Source organism: Notamacropus eugenii, chromosome 1 (assembly GCF_028372415.1).
Source record: "Notamacropus eugenii isolate mMacEug1 chromosome 1, mMacEug1.pri_v2, whole genome shotgun sequence".
Taxonomy (NCBI): domain Eukaryota; kingdom Metazoa; phylum Chordata; class Mammalia; order Diprotodontia; family Macropodidae; genus Notamacropus; species Notamacropus eugenii.
Window position 1 is genome coordinate 717063224 of NC_092872.1, and position 16920 is coordinate 717080143.

Genomic DNA, 16920 nt, shown 5'->3' on the forward strand with positions numbered 1-16920 from the left:
GTGGGGTTCTCGAATAGCAGCTGCGGGCCGCGCCGCGTCGTCGCTCGTTCTCAGCTCGGCCTGGGCTCTCTAGGTGGGAGGCATCGCTTCTTTGCGCTTCGTGCCGGGGCTTCTGACCGGGACCGTCCTCCCGCCGCCGCCGCCGCCGCCGCCGGTTCCCCTTGGTGAGTAGCGGGGCTGGGGGGAGGGGAGGAGGGTCTGCGTCCCCTGATCGCCGCCGCCCATCCCCCTCCGGGAGCTTTTGGCGGCTCTCAGCCCGGGGCGGCGCGCGCGGGAACCTGGGCTTCCCGGCCGGGTCCGCGCGCTCTTTCTCTGCTTCTCGCGCCCTCCCGCCCCTCCCTCCACCCTCACCCCGCCCCCTCCCGTTCCCCGCTCGCGCGCGCGCGCGCGGTTCGCACAACGGTCGCGAGGGAGGCGCGCGCGGGCCTTCCCTCCCCTCCCTTCCTGCCGCCGCCACGTGCCCGCGCCGCCGCCCCCGCCCCGGCCCCCACCCCGGGGGTCTCCGCGCCGCCGCCGCCCCCCTTTCGAGGAGATGGTGCTACGGTGGGTTCTCGCCCCGCAGGATGCCCTCGAGCCCTCGCTGACGTCCGCCATGGCACCGCGCCCCCGCCTCGGAGCCCCCCGGAACCCCCGGAGCCGGCAGCACCCCGAGATGCCCCCGCGCCGCGTATAGCGGTAGCCCCGCGACGCGTGCCCGCGTTGACAGTATTTAATTGTATGTAACGTATATTATTTATTGCCGCCTCCTCATACCTCATCCGGCCAGCCCCTGCCCCTCAGCCCCCACGCCAGGCGCCCCGGGAAGCGGCGGCATGGCCACCACCCCGGGCCCCCTCGTGACGCTGGTCACGGCGCTGCTCACGCCGGCGCCCGCGGCGCTCGGGCCGCTCACCGACTACCTGTGGATGCTCGTGCTGGGCTTCGTCATCGCCTTTGTCCTCGCCTTCTCCGTGGGGGCCAACGACGTGGCCAACTCGTTCGGCACGGCCGTGGGCTCGGGGGTCGTGACCCTGCGCCAGGCCTGCGTGCTGGCCACGGTCTTCGAGACGGTGGGCTCGGTGCTGCTGGGGGCCAAGGTGAGCGAGACCATCCGCAAGGGCCTCATCGACGTGGACATGTACAGCAACTCGAGCCAGGTGCTCATGGCCGGCTCGGTCAGTGCCATGTTCGGTGAGTGCGGGCGGGGCGGGGCGGGGCGCCGGGGAGGGGGGAGGGGGATGGGGATGGGGACGGGGATGGAGATGGAGAGGGGAGGGGGATGGGGACGGGGATGACCCCCGGCGCTGACCCCCGCTCCCCCGCCTCTCTCAGGGTCCGCTGTGTGGCAGCTAGTGGCTTCGTTTTTGAAGCTTCCCATTTCTGGTACCCACTGTATCGTCGGCGCGACCATCGGCTTCTCCCTGGTGGCCAAGGGGCAGGAAGGGGTCAAGTGGTCAGAGCTGCTGAAAATCGGTAGGTGCCGCACCCGAGGGCGGGGAGGGGCGGATGGACGGACTGGGGCAGGGTGCTCACCCGGTGCTTGTGGTCTCCCTCCAGTGTTGTCTTGGTTCATCTCCCCGCTCCTCTCCGGCATCATGTCCGCAGTGTTGTTCTTCCTAGTTCGGTCCTTCATTCTCCGAAAGGTGAGCACCTTCCTTTCTGTCACTGTGTGTGTGGTTCACTCAGACGCTGCAACAGACACTGCAGATTGTCTTTCTCCAGAATGGGCTTAAACAGGTAAGCTTGTGGTCTAGGGGCAATGGACTCTTTGTAGTTTTTAAATAAGGCAGAATCTGATGGGAAACAGGTTTAGAAACCAGAAACCAGGGTGCCAATAAAGTAAAAAGGGCAGGGCTGTCCTTGTCAAGTTTGTTCAGCAACATGAAAAACACCTTTTTTCTTGTGCCTTGTGACCACAGTGTCATAGAATAGATGCTCGTGCTAATCCAGCTCCCTCCTTTGACAAAGGAGGAAACTTGAGGCTGTGGAAAGGGGCCTTATTATTTCTCGAGACCTGGCCTGTGGGATGGGGGGTGGGGGTGGGGAGTCTGAATTTGGGTTTTCCCCAAGTCTTTTTTTTTTTTTTTTGACTTGAACTTCCCCCAACTTCTCCAGGATTGAGATTTGTTCAGTCTTGAACCCAGTCTCCAATGGAGTTAGTTTCCCACGGGTCTGATTATAAAATCTATTACTGTTAAATCAGACCCCAAATAAACAGAGACAGTTGGGGATTGTGATTGGCTTGGTCTGCAGTTACATTTCCTTGGTGGACAATGTTATCTTCCCAGAGTATTTTGTGCTCTGGAGTGAGGTTCCCCAAATCAGAAATTAGAGATGGAGAGAATAAAATCTATTAGGTCATCTAGTCCCTCAGGAAGCAGGGCTGTGAATTCTGTTTGTCTGGCCTGAAAGTAACTGTAGGGAAAGATCTTGTGCCACTTTCCTGTGGAAACTTTGTAACTAGTGGAAGTGATTATTGTCACTCGTTTCCCATACGAACCTTGACTGTCCTAAGTGTTAGGCTGCTGGTAACAACCAGGGTAACTTAGCAACTGGACAACTTAGCACATGCTGGCTTAGACTGGTAGTCAGCTTCTCTTAGCCTGGTTTCCTGGCATGTTGCATGGAATTCTAGGGTGCTTACATGGGTAGAGTCAGAGGGGATCTGAGACTATTTTGTTGGCTTTTCTTCCCTCCTGATACAGTTGAGGAAATTGTATCAAATGTGTTAATCTGTTATAAAAATACTAAAAATTTCTCATTGGCTCCCACATTTCTGTGACCTTCTTTGTTTTGAAGTTATTCTGGACATTGTTTCAGCATGTGTGTTCATTCTCTAAATGTGGGGTCAGATTCCCCTACTTCACAGATATAAGTATCATTTGCTAATTTCTTTACTGTGAAATCAAGAGATCAGTCTTAGAATCTGTCTGAGAAAATTAGTGTTTTATTCTGAGATGGAACCTGTAGTTGTTGCCTCCCAGAATAGTCTCAGTTTAATTTTCAGTGGCTAAGAATTCTGGTGACTTTGGTTTTCAATGTTAAGACATCCTGGGTTGGGTTTCTTGTTCATTGGAAATTTGGAATTAGACATTTATTTCTCTTTCTCCAGGCCCTTTTCAAAGTACTTTCAAAAGGGAAGCTATGCTGGATTACAGATTAACTTCAGTGGCCATTTGGAGACATGAGTATAGTGAGGCAACCCTTGGGTACTTCATGGGATTGTAGGAACCTTTGTAGTTCAAAGGTCCAGCACTGTCAGTTACTTTGTCCTGTGTTGTCTCATAGCAGAGATTGGGAAATTCCTCATCACTATGGCGATGAAGCTTCAGAGTGGGGTGTAAAAGAAAGCGCCCCCCTTCCCTCCCCCCTTTTCCCAGCACAATAGCCCCTGAGTTAGTTACTTGTAGGAACTGGGGTTTCTTGAGTGTCCGAGGCCATGTCTATAAATGAATATATTTAAAACCTGATTCCAGATGATTATAGGAATAATAAATAGCCCAGCTGAGGGAGAAAAGAGAGGGTAGAGATGGCATTCTCTGTGTGTGATTTGGGAAAAATGTGACCCTGTGCCGTGTTTTGTAGCTGATCTGAGGGATGACTCTTCTCTTTCATTAATACCTGATGGCTTAAAGTTAAGACCTCAGAACAGTCTCAGGTTAATTGGGAGCTTCCAGTGGATATGAATTCTGGATCTTCTTTGTCCTTGGGCCCCCCTCCCCCCCCCCAGGCTTAGAGGAACAAAGTCTGCTTGTGCTTCTTGGGTGTTACAGTGTACATGTCCTGGACCCCTGAGATGTCTGATTTTATTTTGCTTTGGTAGCACACATTTCTTTTTATTTGACTAGTGTTTCTGAGCCTGTTTGGATGCTGTGGAGTTTACATCAGGCAACTGGCTTAAGTAGTTTGCAGGTTGTTTTCTGCTTGGTAAGAGGCTTAAAGTTAGACTTAATTCAAGCCTCAGCAAACATTTGAGTGCCTTCTATGCCTGGAGTAATGTGTTAAGCAGCTAGAAACATTCTTCGATAGTAGTTCAAGGGCAGTTGGGTTGTAGAAGAGCTTTAATTTTACATAGTGCCTTTTTCTTTGGAATCTTTTGCCCTGGAGTAATCAGTGAGTAACAGGATACACACTGTGGCTTTAGAAGTGCTGGGTTTTAACATTTCTATTACAATGATGTGCGTGGAGAGCAGCACACCCCAAGAGCAGGGTTGTTGACCATTCTGTTTTATGGACACATTTTCCCCCCACCCCCCACAGTCCAAATGAAGTCTGGCAGTCTCTTCTCAGAAAATGGTTTTAAATGCATAAAATGAGATAAAAAGACAACCATTAAATTGAAGTAAAGATGTCTTTTTCCCAATCCAAGTTGATGGACGACCCCCCTCCATTGGGGGTGGGGATGTAGACCCAGGTTACCCCTGTGCATACTGCAGTTTCCACCCTAGATTTTTTAGCACATGTCCTTGTACTTTTCCAGGTATTATGACAAGAAAGTCAGTTCTTTCCTCTAGGAGCTCACATTTTTAAGCCATAATACACGAGGCACACCTTAGTCTGTAAAGACAGTATCAGTGCATTTAGGAATTGGGGGCCTTGGACATGGATGCCTGTTTGGATAATTACAAATTGGTTTAGATGTTAGGGGAGGTTTCCTTCTTGTCTAGATATATTTGACAGTGTGAACGCAATTGTTGGGTTGGCTGCTGCTTCTGTCACAACCTCCACATGCCACTGAAACCTGGGATCCCAAACAGGACTTGCACAATCTGGGGAAGGTTGGGAGGTGGAAAGAAAACCTTTTGGCATCTGGCTCCCTTATGAGGAAGAAGAGAAATACTGCTCAGGGTTTGATTAAGAAGCTTGTGAACTTGAGAAATCATTTATTTTTCCTTTCTGCTCATTTACCAACCTTATGGGGGAGAGTAGAGATGAAAAACTCAAGGTACTGAAACTTTTTATAGAGTTTTCAGGGTTAAGTAAGTTAAGAATTCTGTTCTTGTCATTCATGATAGGGCAGGAAAATAACTTATTTCATGGGGGAGGAAACTGAGACTTGAGTACCCTGACTGAGTCTAGAGTTTGTTGGACTCTAGCCATAGGAGAGGCTTTGGTCTGTTTGCTTTGGTGCTCGCTCCTGTAGGGGGAAGATTGACCCAGGTGAATTAGCTGGTAGGACATACTAGCCTGAGACAGCTTCCTTTTGATTGGTGTTTGGGATCCAGCCACTGCAGCTGCCTTCTGAGCAGTATGGCTTCTGGGATTATTGACCTCCTCGTGCTGGTCTCCCTTACATGCTTTATCTAGAACATAGTTGTTTTGAGTTCTGTTGCATTTAGCATTTGAATCTCAAGGTACAAGCTATATTTGATATAAAAGATGAAACAGAAACTTGCAGTTGCCTCTATGTGTCACATGATCATGTTTTTATTTGTAACCTTAGCCCTGCTGAAGTTCTCATAGTTTTCTATTGTCTGAAGAAGTCTTGCTTTCTGGTTCCAGGGTCCTCCCAGCTTTGGAGTTGTGTTCTTAGAAGTGCCTCACTATCCACCAAGTCTCTGTCCTAGACAGAACCCCGCAATTCTTGCTCCCAGCACACAATCTAGAACAGGGCTGGGAAACACTCTGACTTTGCGTTTTGTGTGTGGGTGCCGCATTAGCCACATTTCTGTGTAAAATCCAAATTCTGTCTAAATGTTTGCAGAACTTAATCCTTTGTGAAGGGAGAAGAAAAATTGGAGTTTATTTGTTCAGGTCTGCTCCCTAGCGTCTCCTTTCCACAAGGTGGCATAGAGCTGGCCCTGGTCTTATTTGTTGTCAGATATTACATCTAAAACCCAGCTCAATGTTAAGGAATGAGGAAGCTGAGAAAGGTATATAGAAATTACTATTTAGAATGCTTTTTACTAATAAGAATTTGCTTTTGTGCTTTAAATTAATTGGTTATATTTCCAGGTAGCAACTTGTGTATGCTAGCCAATCTGAAGCTCACGTCATAAAAATCAATACAAGAGAATATCAATACTAGAATAATGCACAGTTCTTTGGGATGCAGAATGAAAAGGAAATGAGGAGTAACTCACTTGAAGGACTTTGGATATATCTGTCTCTTTGAACTACCATTAACAACAGTTGTTAACTGCTTCTGATACATCTTAGAAAAAGTAAAGGAAACTTCTTAGAATTGAACCCTTCATGAAAGTAAGGGGCATTCAGGTGTGCAAAAGGAGTCTTCCTATTTTTGGCAGATGGAGTTTCTAGTATGAAATTATGGACTTCTGTGTTCATGATGACATTTGAAAAGTACCTTTCCACCCACTCAAAAGTTCAGAATGGTGTTTTACAGTCCAATGGCATGAACTTGGCTGTTAGTGTTTACTATTTTATCAGGATAAATTCTTGAGCTCTTTTCTTGAACCATTTGACAAAGTATCAGATTAAGGTTCCCTTTCTGATGCAATGTATGATATATAAATATGAAATCATTTTGGGGAAGAAAACAGTAGTTAGTGAAAATGGCATCAGTTTTTCTCCAGTTCAAAATCAAAATTCTGAATTTACTTTTTTAAAATCCTTCATCTTGGTTCATGACCTAGTGATATTCAGACTGGGGGAGAAACAACTTTGTTGAAATTGAGAACACTAGAGAATTGTCACTGGGTGCATCATACTTTGGCACTTAGCAGTTTTTTTCTGTGACCCAGAGTTAATGTACGTATGCTAGAAACTAATGTCTCCAGGCTAGGCAACTACTAGAGACATGCATAGAAAAGAAAGGAACCTGCTTACTGGGAGTGTGGTTAGACTAGTCTTATTTCTTCAACAGTTTTAATGTATTCTATGCTAAAATGATTGCTAGGTCACTTGTGTGGCAAGTGTAAGCAGAGGCACTGGCTAAAAGCACCTGCTAATTCAAAATTCTGCTCCACTTTTTCATCTTTAGTGTGTGAGAATAGGAAGTGGAGATTGATGTCCAAACTCTCCTTCAGTCTTGTAACTTGGTCAAATCAGAGAGAGAGAGGGTAAAGTGAATTGCCCACAGATGTACTTAAGCCAGAGGAAATACTTGAACTTGGGTCCCACTAAGGTTTCTCTCCCCAATGCCCCACATTATCTTATTTGGCTAGGTAAAATAGTGCATAGTAGATGTTCGGCCTCAGTCTCAGGATGAGCAGCCTGTCGGTAGATCTTGACTTGCATAAGCTACTTAACCTTAAAATTTGTTTTTCAGAGTGATCCAGTTCCTAATGGCTTACGAGCCCTGCCAGTTTTCTATGCCTGCACAATTGGAATTAACCTCTTCTCAATCATGTACACTGGAGCACCCTGTAAGTTCAGATGAAAATATTTAAATGTGAAATTTGAACTTGGTTACAAACCTTGCATTAAATGCCCAATTTACCCCTTTTTGCTTTACAGGGCTGAAATCTCCTAGAAGGTGGCTGGCCTGTGCCCATTACAGAAGGCTGCAGGCTAGTGTACGCTGAGTTAACCTAGATAGTTTCCCAACCAGAGACCTGCTCAGATTCTAAATCACTCCAGACCTTTCCTCTTTAGTCTTCACAGGAACCACCGATAATATGGTCTTCTCCCTCCCTTTCTCCTCCTACCTATACTAAAAGTACTGGAATTGATCAGGATCCTGGCTGCTTACTGAAGAATCCTTAGCCTTATTCAACCTTGGATAATCAGTCTTAAGACTTGAGGTGTTGGATTTTCTCCTTTTCGGCCTCAAGTGGAATTCAGTTACCTTGGTTCCGTTCCCTAAATTTTAAATCACTCCCCTGAATCTACTTGACTGAGAAGAGTTGGGATCTTTGACAGCTGGTGTGAGTGCACTTGGAAGAGGAATTCATGCAGCTGAGAGGAAAACTATTGTGAGCCTGCAAAGATTGGAAAGTTGGCTATTTTGTTTTGGCTGAGGCAGAGGATGAAGCTGGAATGCCTAACTTAAAAACATCCTAAAGGGGTCATATTGGGGTAACCCCCATAGTGAGATAGAGAGAGAGAGGACATTTACAAATCAATTTTGCTAAATTCAAGGATTCACTTAAAAGATCTTAAAATAACAAGGCCTTGACAAAAGCGTGAGAACCCTGGCATCCTTCAGAGTGATTTCTTGTTTCAAATCACTCCATGAAATTTTTTTTGGATGTGCATGGAAATCTTTTTCATAGATAGCATTGGTCACAAATTTTGGCAATACCGCTGTTAGTGTATCACAGTTTGGAAAAAAAAAATGCAATTAAGTAACAGAGACAGAATTAAGACTAGTAGAGGAAAAGTGGAGGTAGTCGAGTCCAACCACTTATTTTCTAGGTGAGGGCTTCACCCAGTCACATTGAATTAGTGGCAGAACTTCCAGGGATTAGGAGAGAGTGCTTAGAATTTGAACTTGGAAGGAACCAAGATGAGGACTTCTAACATATTAGTGAGATTTTGGGAGCTTAGACCAAAAAACCAAGAAAATGAATCACAAAAAAAAATAGGTAATTTGATGGACCATCATGTTTTCTTTAAAAAAAAAAATCCTAGGAAATTCAGATTGGCCTAACCATTATTAGACATTAAATGATGAAACTAGCCTTTTGAGGACATACAGAGGGGAGAAGTAGAACTGCAGGATGTCATGGCCCTTCAGCCACTTTGATCTCAGTATTGCCAGCACAATCTTCAACTGCCCTCTCCTTTCCCTGCTAAATGCAGGTCATCCAGATTCTCATAGTTCTTAAATCTGTTCTGAAGAGGGAAAAGGAAGAATCAGGTTCAACTTGTTAGGTGTTTCCTTAGGTTTTTAAGACTTGAATTGTCTTTTTTCCAGAGGTCAGTTCACATGTCTTACTGCTAGCAGAGAAATTCACACTGACTGACCCTAGGCTGATGAAGATCTAGAAGAACCCTCCCGTGGAGGGTTCCCCGGTGTTGCAGGGGGCTGTTGCCCTGGGGTTTTCAAGATCCCTTATTTTATCTCCTAGTGCTGGGCTTTGACAAACTTCCTCTGTGGGGTACCATCCTCATCTCGGTGGGATGTGCTGTTTTCTGTGCCCTTATCGTCTGGTTCCTTGTCTGTCCCAGGATGAAGAGAAAAATTGAACGTAAGTAATCTGACATGAAGTGGAAAATGTAGCTATTTAGACTTGTTGAATTTTAAAATAATTTGAGATCTGTTGCCAAACTTGATGTTCCTTTATGTTTTGGAGAGTTTGGTATAGTTGTTACCCATCAGTTCAGAAATTTTGAAAGGTTCATAGGAAATTTCTAAGTGGCATAAGAGGATACTTAATTTCTGTGGGGACAGGAGAAGCAAGTTTTTCTTGCCTTACGAATAAAATTTAGTGTTAGGAATAGAGGGACTCAAAGGGAGTCCAGGAGAACTGGGAAAAGGGAAGACTTTCCTTGGTGGTTGGAGCCTTTTAATGTTGCCAATGATATAGAACTTGTTCCATCCAAAGAAATTAAATGGCAAAAAAAAAAATGATTAGGAAAAACAAGGAATAATGTATTTAGTAGCAAACATTTGCTATAATTAGATACTGTGCCATTGCTGACTTGGGCATGCATAACTAAGCATCTTGTGATGCTCATTTTTATTAAAGTAACAACTTACCCTTGAAGATACCCACAAACCCAGACCTTGGATTGGTGGTGTATGACTTTAGAGCCTGAATTTTACATGACATATGAAAACTATGTTGTCTTAGGGCGGGGGGAAGGTGGCACAATTTGAAATAGTTCAGCTAAATACTTTATTACGTGACTAACCTCTCAAGTTTTGAGGTGCTTGGTGTTTTTTGCCAAGGGGTAGAGGTTTTTCCTTTTTTTTTTTTTTTTTTACCTATGTCAGTTGCAGAATTTAAGCTTTTGGTTTTCAGAGCAGTTTATTCCTCTCCAGAAAGTACATGACGCAGACTGCAGTAGTGTGAGCATTGCGTCACTTGTGCTGCAGACCTGAGGAAGCCCAGGGGGATGGCAGGTTGAGCTCATCTCGGTTCAGCTCTTGGCTGGAGTTGAGGCTAGGCCTAAGAAGCAGCATCTTAGAGCTTCACCTAGTCTCAAACCCAACATGCTGTGGGATAGCTTTAGTAGTCTGACCACTATACATATAGCTGAAAAAATTTTCAGCTTTACCAGTGGAGGTTCAAGAACATAAAGTAGTTGTGGTTATGGTATCTAAATGAGAATAGGAGCTTGGATCCCTCATGTTCAATGTCATTTTAAAGCTGAAGAAACGGAATTTCATAGAATAATTGGTCCCCTGTGTTAGTACCTGAGGTAATTACTCTTGTTGGAGTAAAGCTAGTGGTTGGTAGTTCATTTTATTTAGAACATTCTCCCCCACTCCCCCCTTCAGAAGTTATCTGAGATAGGAAAGCATTGTTCTCTCTCCTGTGACATATTGGAAAAAAGGTGGGCTTCCTGAATTACACCATGAAAAACTATTAATAATTGGAAGGGGATGGACAAAGCAAAAAATGTATTAGGGAGTGGAAAAAGCTGATATAGTTTACAATGACTTTTCTTGCTGTGTAGGAGAAATCAAATCCAGTCCTTCTGAGAGCCCCTTAATGGAGAAAAAGAGTAGCTTGAAAGAAGATCATGAGGAAGCCAAGCTGTCCCTTGGTGATGCTGAAAACAGGAACCCTGTTTCTGAGGGGGGAGCTGCTACTGTGCCGCTGCGAGCTGCAGTGGAGGAGAGAACTGTCTCATTCAAGCTGGGAGATCTGGAGGAAGCCCCAGAACGAGAGAGGCTTCCTAGTGTAGACGTGAAAGAAACGAATATTGACAATGCAATAAATGGTTAGTTTTGCCGTTTCAAAAGCAGTTTTTTGGGGGAGAGGGAGAGCTTTTGTGTTAGACATTATTCTAGGTACTCTGAAAATTTTTACAAGTATAAAATGGAGAGAGGGGTGGTGATAGGGAAGTTTGCACGTGTACACATAAATATTCCATTCTTCGTAGGCACAGTGCAGTTGCCCAACGGAAACCTGGTCCAGTTCAATCAAACAGTCAGCAACCAGATGAATTCCAGTGGCCACTATCAGTATCATACTGTGCATAAAGATTCTGGCTTGTACAAAGAGTTACTTCACAAGCTGCACCTCGCCAAGGTGGGAGATTGCATGGGGGACTCAAATGACAAGCCACTGCGGCGTAACAACAGCTACACATCCTACACCATGGCCATTTGCGGCATGCCTTTGGATTCATTCCGTGCCAAAGAAGGAGAGCCGAAAGGGGAAGAGATGGAGAAGCTGACGGGGCCAGCCTCTGATTCCAAGAAGAGGATTCGCATGGATAGCTACACCAGCTACTGCAATGCCGTGTCGGACATCCACTCAGTGTCCGATGTGGATGTGAGCATCCAGGCGGAGCGGGGCCTCGGTGACAGGAAAGGCAGCAGCGACTCTCTGGAGGAGTGGCGTGACCAGGACAAGCCGGAGATCTCCCTGCTCTTCCAGTTCTTACAGATCCTCACGGCCTGCTTCGGCTCTTTTGCCCATGGTGGCAATGATGTAAGGTCAGTTGCTTATTAGTTTACCATATATAAAGATGTATGCAAGATGTGAAGAGGTTGGCGCTGGCGATTTTGACACATTTTGTTTCTCTGCTTATCTTTCAGCAATGCCATTGGACCTCTGGTCGCTCTGTATTTGGTCTATGAAACTGGAGATGTCTCTTCCAAAGTAGCGACTCCAATTTGGCTTCTGTTGTACGGTGGTGTTGGTATATGTATTGGTCTTTGGGTCTGGGGAAGGAGAGTTATTCAAACCATGGGGAAGGATCTCACACCAATCACACCCTCTAGGTAAGTGGTTATAAGATCAGAGTTATTTTGTAGAGATGTCAAATTTTGTATAGTGTTTCATATTAATCACAAGCATATTTACAGTGTTCACTTCTGTTGATTAGGGTTAAATTCCTACATGGTCTCTTAGAATAATCTTAGTGAGCAAGTCAACTTCACTGGCCAGGTGACCACGGAACTGTCCTGTGAGACTTGGTTGATGTGCCAAGAGTTACTTTACTTTTAGCTTGGACAGCTGTGTGTCCACTTGGGTTTCACTTGTCTTACCTGGGAGTTAGAGCAGAGACACTTGCCAGACATTTTGAAAAGCATATGAGTTTGCAATACATCCGGCTCCCAGTACAATTTAGAACACCCTTTATTTTTTTTATTTATTTTTTAAAATTTATTTATTTAACTTTTAACATTCATTTTCACAAAATTTTGGGTTCCAAATTTTCTCCCCATTTATTCCCTCCGCCCATCCCAAAACACTGAGCATTCTAATTAGAACACCCTTTAGACACATGCTAGAATACAAGGTTCTCCTTCTATTCAGGGAAGATACTGAGGTCATTGCTTTATGCTAGTTTTTATATGCAAATTTGAATTGTAACAAAGGAAGACTACTTTGCCTGTGGAAGCCTAGCTTGTTACCTGATAGGGCCTTCTTTCAGTCCAGAACTGGGTAACTTATACTGGTCATTGGACCTGGGGGTTTGGGTCAGTAGGCTGTTTTGACAAGCAATCATTTTGTATTAACAGTGGCTTCAGTATTGAACTGGCATCAGCTCTCACAGTAGTAATTGCGTCAAATGTTGGCCTTCCCATCAGCACAACTCACTGTAAGGTACGTGTGATACTAGTTAGCCTTTTGAATTACACCTTAAAGCTTCAGCTCAGAGTCTAAGCAGTTAAAAATGGATTTATCCACCTTATCAGAATCATTTGCAATCTCTCCTTTGTACGTGGTGGGTTATGATAGGAGGGCAGGTCTTTGGCTGTGACTTCTTGATTTGCTCTTTCTTTTTGGTGGGTTTGCTCTGAGATCTTAGTTGGCATGAGGTAACAAATTAAAAGTATCCAAGTCATTGCAGGAAGAGCTCATACTTGTCCCCGTAGTAGAAACACTTGCTAGACACTGTCTGATAGGATCTTAGCAGTGGATGCTGTTATCCATTCCCATTTTGCAGATAAGGAAGCCAAGGCTCAGGGGTGGTTTGCCTCTGGTGACAGGAGGAATTCAGATTCCAGCCCTTCACCTTTCAGCCTCTGGGCTCCATAGGGGAAGAAATATTTCACAGCCTTGTTGACCCAGTGTATTAGAGAGTTCGTTAAAAGTCCAAACACACCTTGCTTGGATCATTGATTAGCATGGTATCAAGGTATGATGGCTGACTCAGCCCAGGAGACTTGGGCTCTTCATCCACATTTGCTGCCTAATTATGTCACCTTGGACAAGCCAGTTCCCCTTTAGGCTTCCTTTTCCTCATATTCTTGTATTGTACTCTGTCTCCTGGAGGACCAGATGTTAGACCCTCTAACATCTAACTAGATGTCAGACCATCAGCCTTGGAGAGTGAAACGAGAGGAGCATAGATTTCCAGCTGGAGAGGACCTTGTCATGCCATCTAGCCCCTTCACGGTGCAGAGGTCAGATTGACCCAAGGTTCTGGGTAAGCCAGTGGTGGTAGAATTAGCACCCAGGTTCTTGGCCCTAAGGCAGTGTGCTCTTGGACTGCCCGTGATATTTGGAATATTAAGAATCATAGTTCTGGGACTAGAAAGGGGCCTTGGCAACCGTTTGCTCCTTTAATTTTTAGGTGAGGGAACTGAAGTCCAGAAGATAAATGCCTTATTCCAAATCACACAGTGAAAACCTTGGGGTTCATGTGATAATCCTGATTGTGCCCAATTAGGGTCAAGGGTCTCAACTGTATCTCCTCATCTGTAAAAGAACAGGGGATCTCATTTCGGACAGTTTACGGGGGTCTAAGAAATGAACAACAGCTGTGGGCTTTTGCAGGTGGGCTCTGTTGTTTCTGTTGGCTGGCTTCGATCTAAGAAAGCTGTGGACTGGAGGCTCTTCCGGAACATCTTCATGGCCTGGTTTGTCACTGTGCCGATTTCGGGAGTGATCAGTGCTGCTATTATGGCTCTCTTCAAATATGCCATTCTCAGAGTGTGAAGCCTTTTGAGATCGAGTTCCTACCACTGCTTGGGACCACACTTACACAGTCCTGCTCCCCGGAGAATGACTAACCATGTTGCTGAGGACTCCTGCAAAGAAGTCTTTTTAAAGTTTGGGGGGCAGTGGGAGGGAAGTGTCACTTGGGCTATTATTGCTTCTGTGCTAAATAGGACTTGTCTCAAAATTAGCTATGTAAAATAGCCAGGTTTCCACTGATTCTCATTAAGGTCCCCTTTCCTTCTGGGCTGTGAATTATTGTACATATTTCTCTACTTTTATATCAGGCTTCAATTCCATTATGTTTTGATGTTGGTTGTCATTGATGATAATCCCTTGTCATTTTGAGGACCGTTCAGAGCCAGCAGATGTATGTATCAAACAAAATAATAATGGTCTGATCTGCTCTGTTAGGTTCACCAGACGTGAACAGGGGCCTCCCTTAAATATTTTTAAATGGAAAATTCCCTGAGGCAATTTTGCAGAATAGTAATTTGTATTCTGCATTGGGTCTAAAGTAGTGGCAGGTTTGATGGCATATATGGGAACTACTTCCTTAACTGGAAGAATGTTCTTGGGCTTGGGGAAAGTTCAGCGGCCTGCCGCTTGTCCTTCATTTGTCAAAGTTTCACTAACTTTGTTATGGCAGGGGGGCAGGAGAGAGCCTTCACAATTCTCTCAAGGCAAACTTAGCATTTTTTTTGAACCTGTTCTAAGGACTTTATGGGTGTAAAAGTTGGGGAAACACTGAAAAAGAGTATTCCTGGTTTTGCGTTGAGTGTGTATAATTATATATCCCTTTTTCAGCACCTCCTGTCTCCAAACAATCTCCTCTTGTTAACCTTGGTTCTACCTGCAGTGTAAGATGGATGAATGGGGTTGAATATGAATGACACACCAGTTAAATGGGACATACTACAGCAGTCCATGCTCATCTGTCTACCTCTAAATAAAAATGCCTATGATTTTTCTAGAAAATTGCTTCTGTTGGGCTGTTTTCATCATTGGGAGATTGGTCCCCTCTCCCTGCAGTGTGCGATGTATTGTACATGAACTTCACTCACGTTAAAGGCCTTGCGGCCAGTTGCCTGATGAACCTCTACTCAAGTTGGGGGTTCACCCCTCCCTGGAGGACTCAGATTTGACCTCCATGCCAACACCAGGGTTATGTTTGTGTTTGATGTTGCTCTGACTCTGGAAGTTGGGTGTGCAGTTTGAGTGATTCTTCCCTAACCCTTTCTGGGTTGGGGTCTGGCTTTTCCTTTGGAAGTGAGCTACTAGCTTGCACCTTAAGCAGTGGTGTTTGTTTTGTTTTAAAGGAACTAGCTGTAAGATCACAAATGTCACTTTTAAAGGAAAGGTGAATGGTGGGTCTTTGTGTTTCTCCTCTCTCCCTCTCTCCTTTTCTCTCTCCTCCCTCTCTTTCTCTCATGTCTCTGTCTTGTGTGTGTATTCTTGTGTCTATCTTCTTTCATCTTCGGACCTTCCATTTGGCTGGAGTGGCAGAACCCCTGGAGGTTCAAATAGTCCACCTGAGTGTTGCTGGGCCGATAAAGGCTTTTTAAAAGTTTATCTTCTGACTGGTGGGAACTGAAGGGCTTTATTTTTCACTTACCTCTCCTGTTACCTCTAAGATGATACATAGTTGCTTGAAGCTAAAAGGGACAAAGCTCAGACTCATTTAAACATGGGGCCCCCTTTAAATCACAGATAACAGTGAGATAACAGGCTGGTTGTAATGAAGTCAGACCTCCACCAAAGCATCTGTTCAATGAAGACAGGCATGGCACAGGCCATTTGATTGGTCTTGCCCTGTTTGAGGGCTCTTTGGAGTCAAGCTGCTTATACTGACTTTCAGTTGTATGCAGTGGAAGCTGCTAGATGAGGTTCCCCTTTTAAAGGAGGGAAATGGTCATTCTGTGACTGAATGAACTATACTTTTTGTCTTCTAGGACCACCACCCACTTTCCCCTTTGACCTTGGCCTACCTATTTGTTTTAGTCCTAGGTAGCTTTCTTGAGTCATCACTTGCCAATCTAAATCCTATTGTGTAAGAACACAGAGAGGAACTGCCTTGCTGGTTTCTGAAACATTCCTGCAAACCAATCTATCTCATTTTGATGTTCACACAAATATTTGAAACATTTCAGTAATAACTGGTGACCTTACTCCTTAAATAGATCCTCCCTACCTCTGATAATAGTCCATGAACATTTTTAACGGACTTGGAGGGGTTCTTAGGGCGAAGGCTGGCTGGTTTTAACCAGAGGTGACACTAGTTGTTCATATATCCTCCGTAAAGGGTACATGCCTGACTAAGAAACTACTCATAGGGTGAAGTCTTTCCTAAAGAATATTCTTGCTCAAGACCCAGATAGACTGGGAGATAGGGGGCCTGCTATTTCTAGAAGTAAGCAAATGCTCACTAATTGCAGGCTTGGGCTGAATGTCTCGGCAATGTTTCCCACTGTGATAATTGGAAAAATATAATTTTCAACTAATTCTGTGTCCTGCTTTGCAAAATACCAGCTGGCAGCTGGGCTGCCAGTTTGCTTCCTGAAGTGACTTACTCTCAGGCTTTCTCCTAGGACAGGTCTTCAGTTAGAAAGGAGAGCCCCTATTGATGAATAAAGGACGGTTACAGAGAATAGACTAAGGGAAGCATTCAAGAAACCCCAAACTCCTATGCCTGTGAGGGTGGACTGGCTCATTGAACTAAAGACCTTTCTCTAGGAGTCTTACTTCATATCTGCCTTGGGCATCTTCCACAAAGTTGATAGGAATCTTAAGACTTAAGTCTGTACAAACTTTTTCTTCCTGTTTGGAGGTTAAGGTTATTAGGCCTGAATCCTTACAACAACACAGCCATTTGTGTGCCTTCTACCTTTTAAGGAATAGAACTTTTAATACGTTATTATATAAAGGCTAAATGGATCTCTGGATAGCTTGGTCATGAAATACAGAGCTC

The 16920-nt window shown here is 44.9% G+C and overlaps 1 protein-coding gene across 1 annotated transcript; it reads left to right on the forward strand.

The window, feature by feature from the left end:
* The first annotated feature begins 13 nt into the window (after positions 1 to 13).
* On the forward strand, positions 14 to 14930 carry SLC20A1 (solute carrier family 20 member 1). The gene is made up of 11 exons (XM_072636750.1): positions 14 to 164; positions 563 to 1170; positions 1312 to 1452; positions 1537 to 1622; positions 7211 to 7307; positions 8955 to 9074; positions 10510 to 10776; positions 10939 to 11497; positions 11600 to 11785; positions 12530 to 12614; positions 13791 to 14930. The coding sequence occupies exons 2-11, from the start codon at positions 813 to 815 to the stop codon at positions 13950 to 13952; spliced, it is 2061 nt and encodes a 686-aa protein (XP_072492851.1). The 5' UTR covers positions 14 to 164; positions 563 to 812; the 3' UTR covers positions 13953 to 14930.
* Positions 14931 to 16920: the final 1990 nt, after the last annotated feature.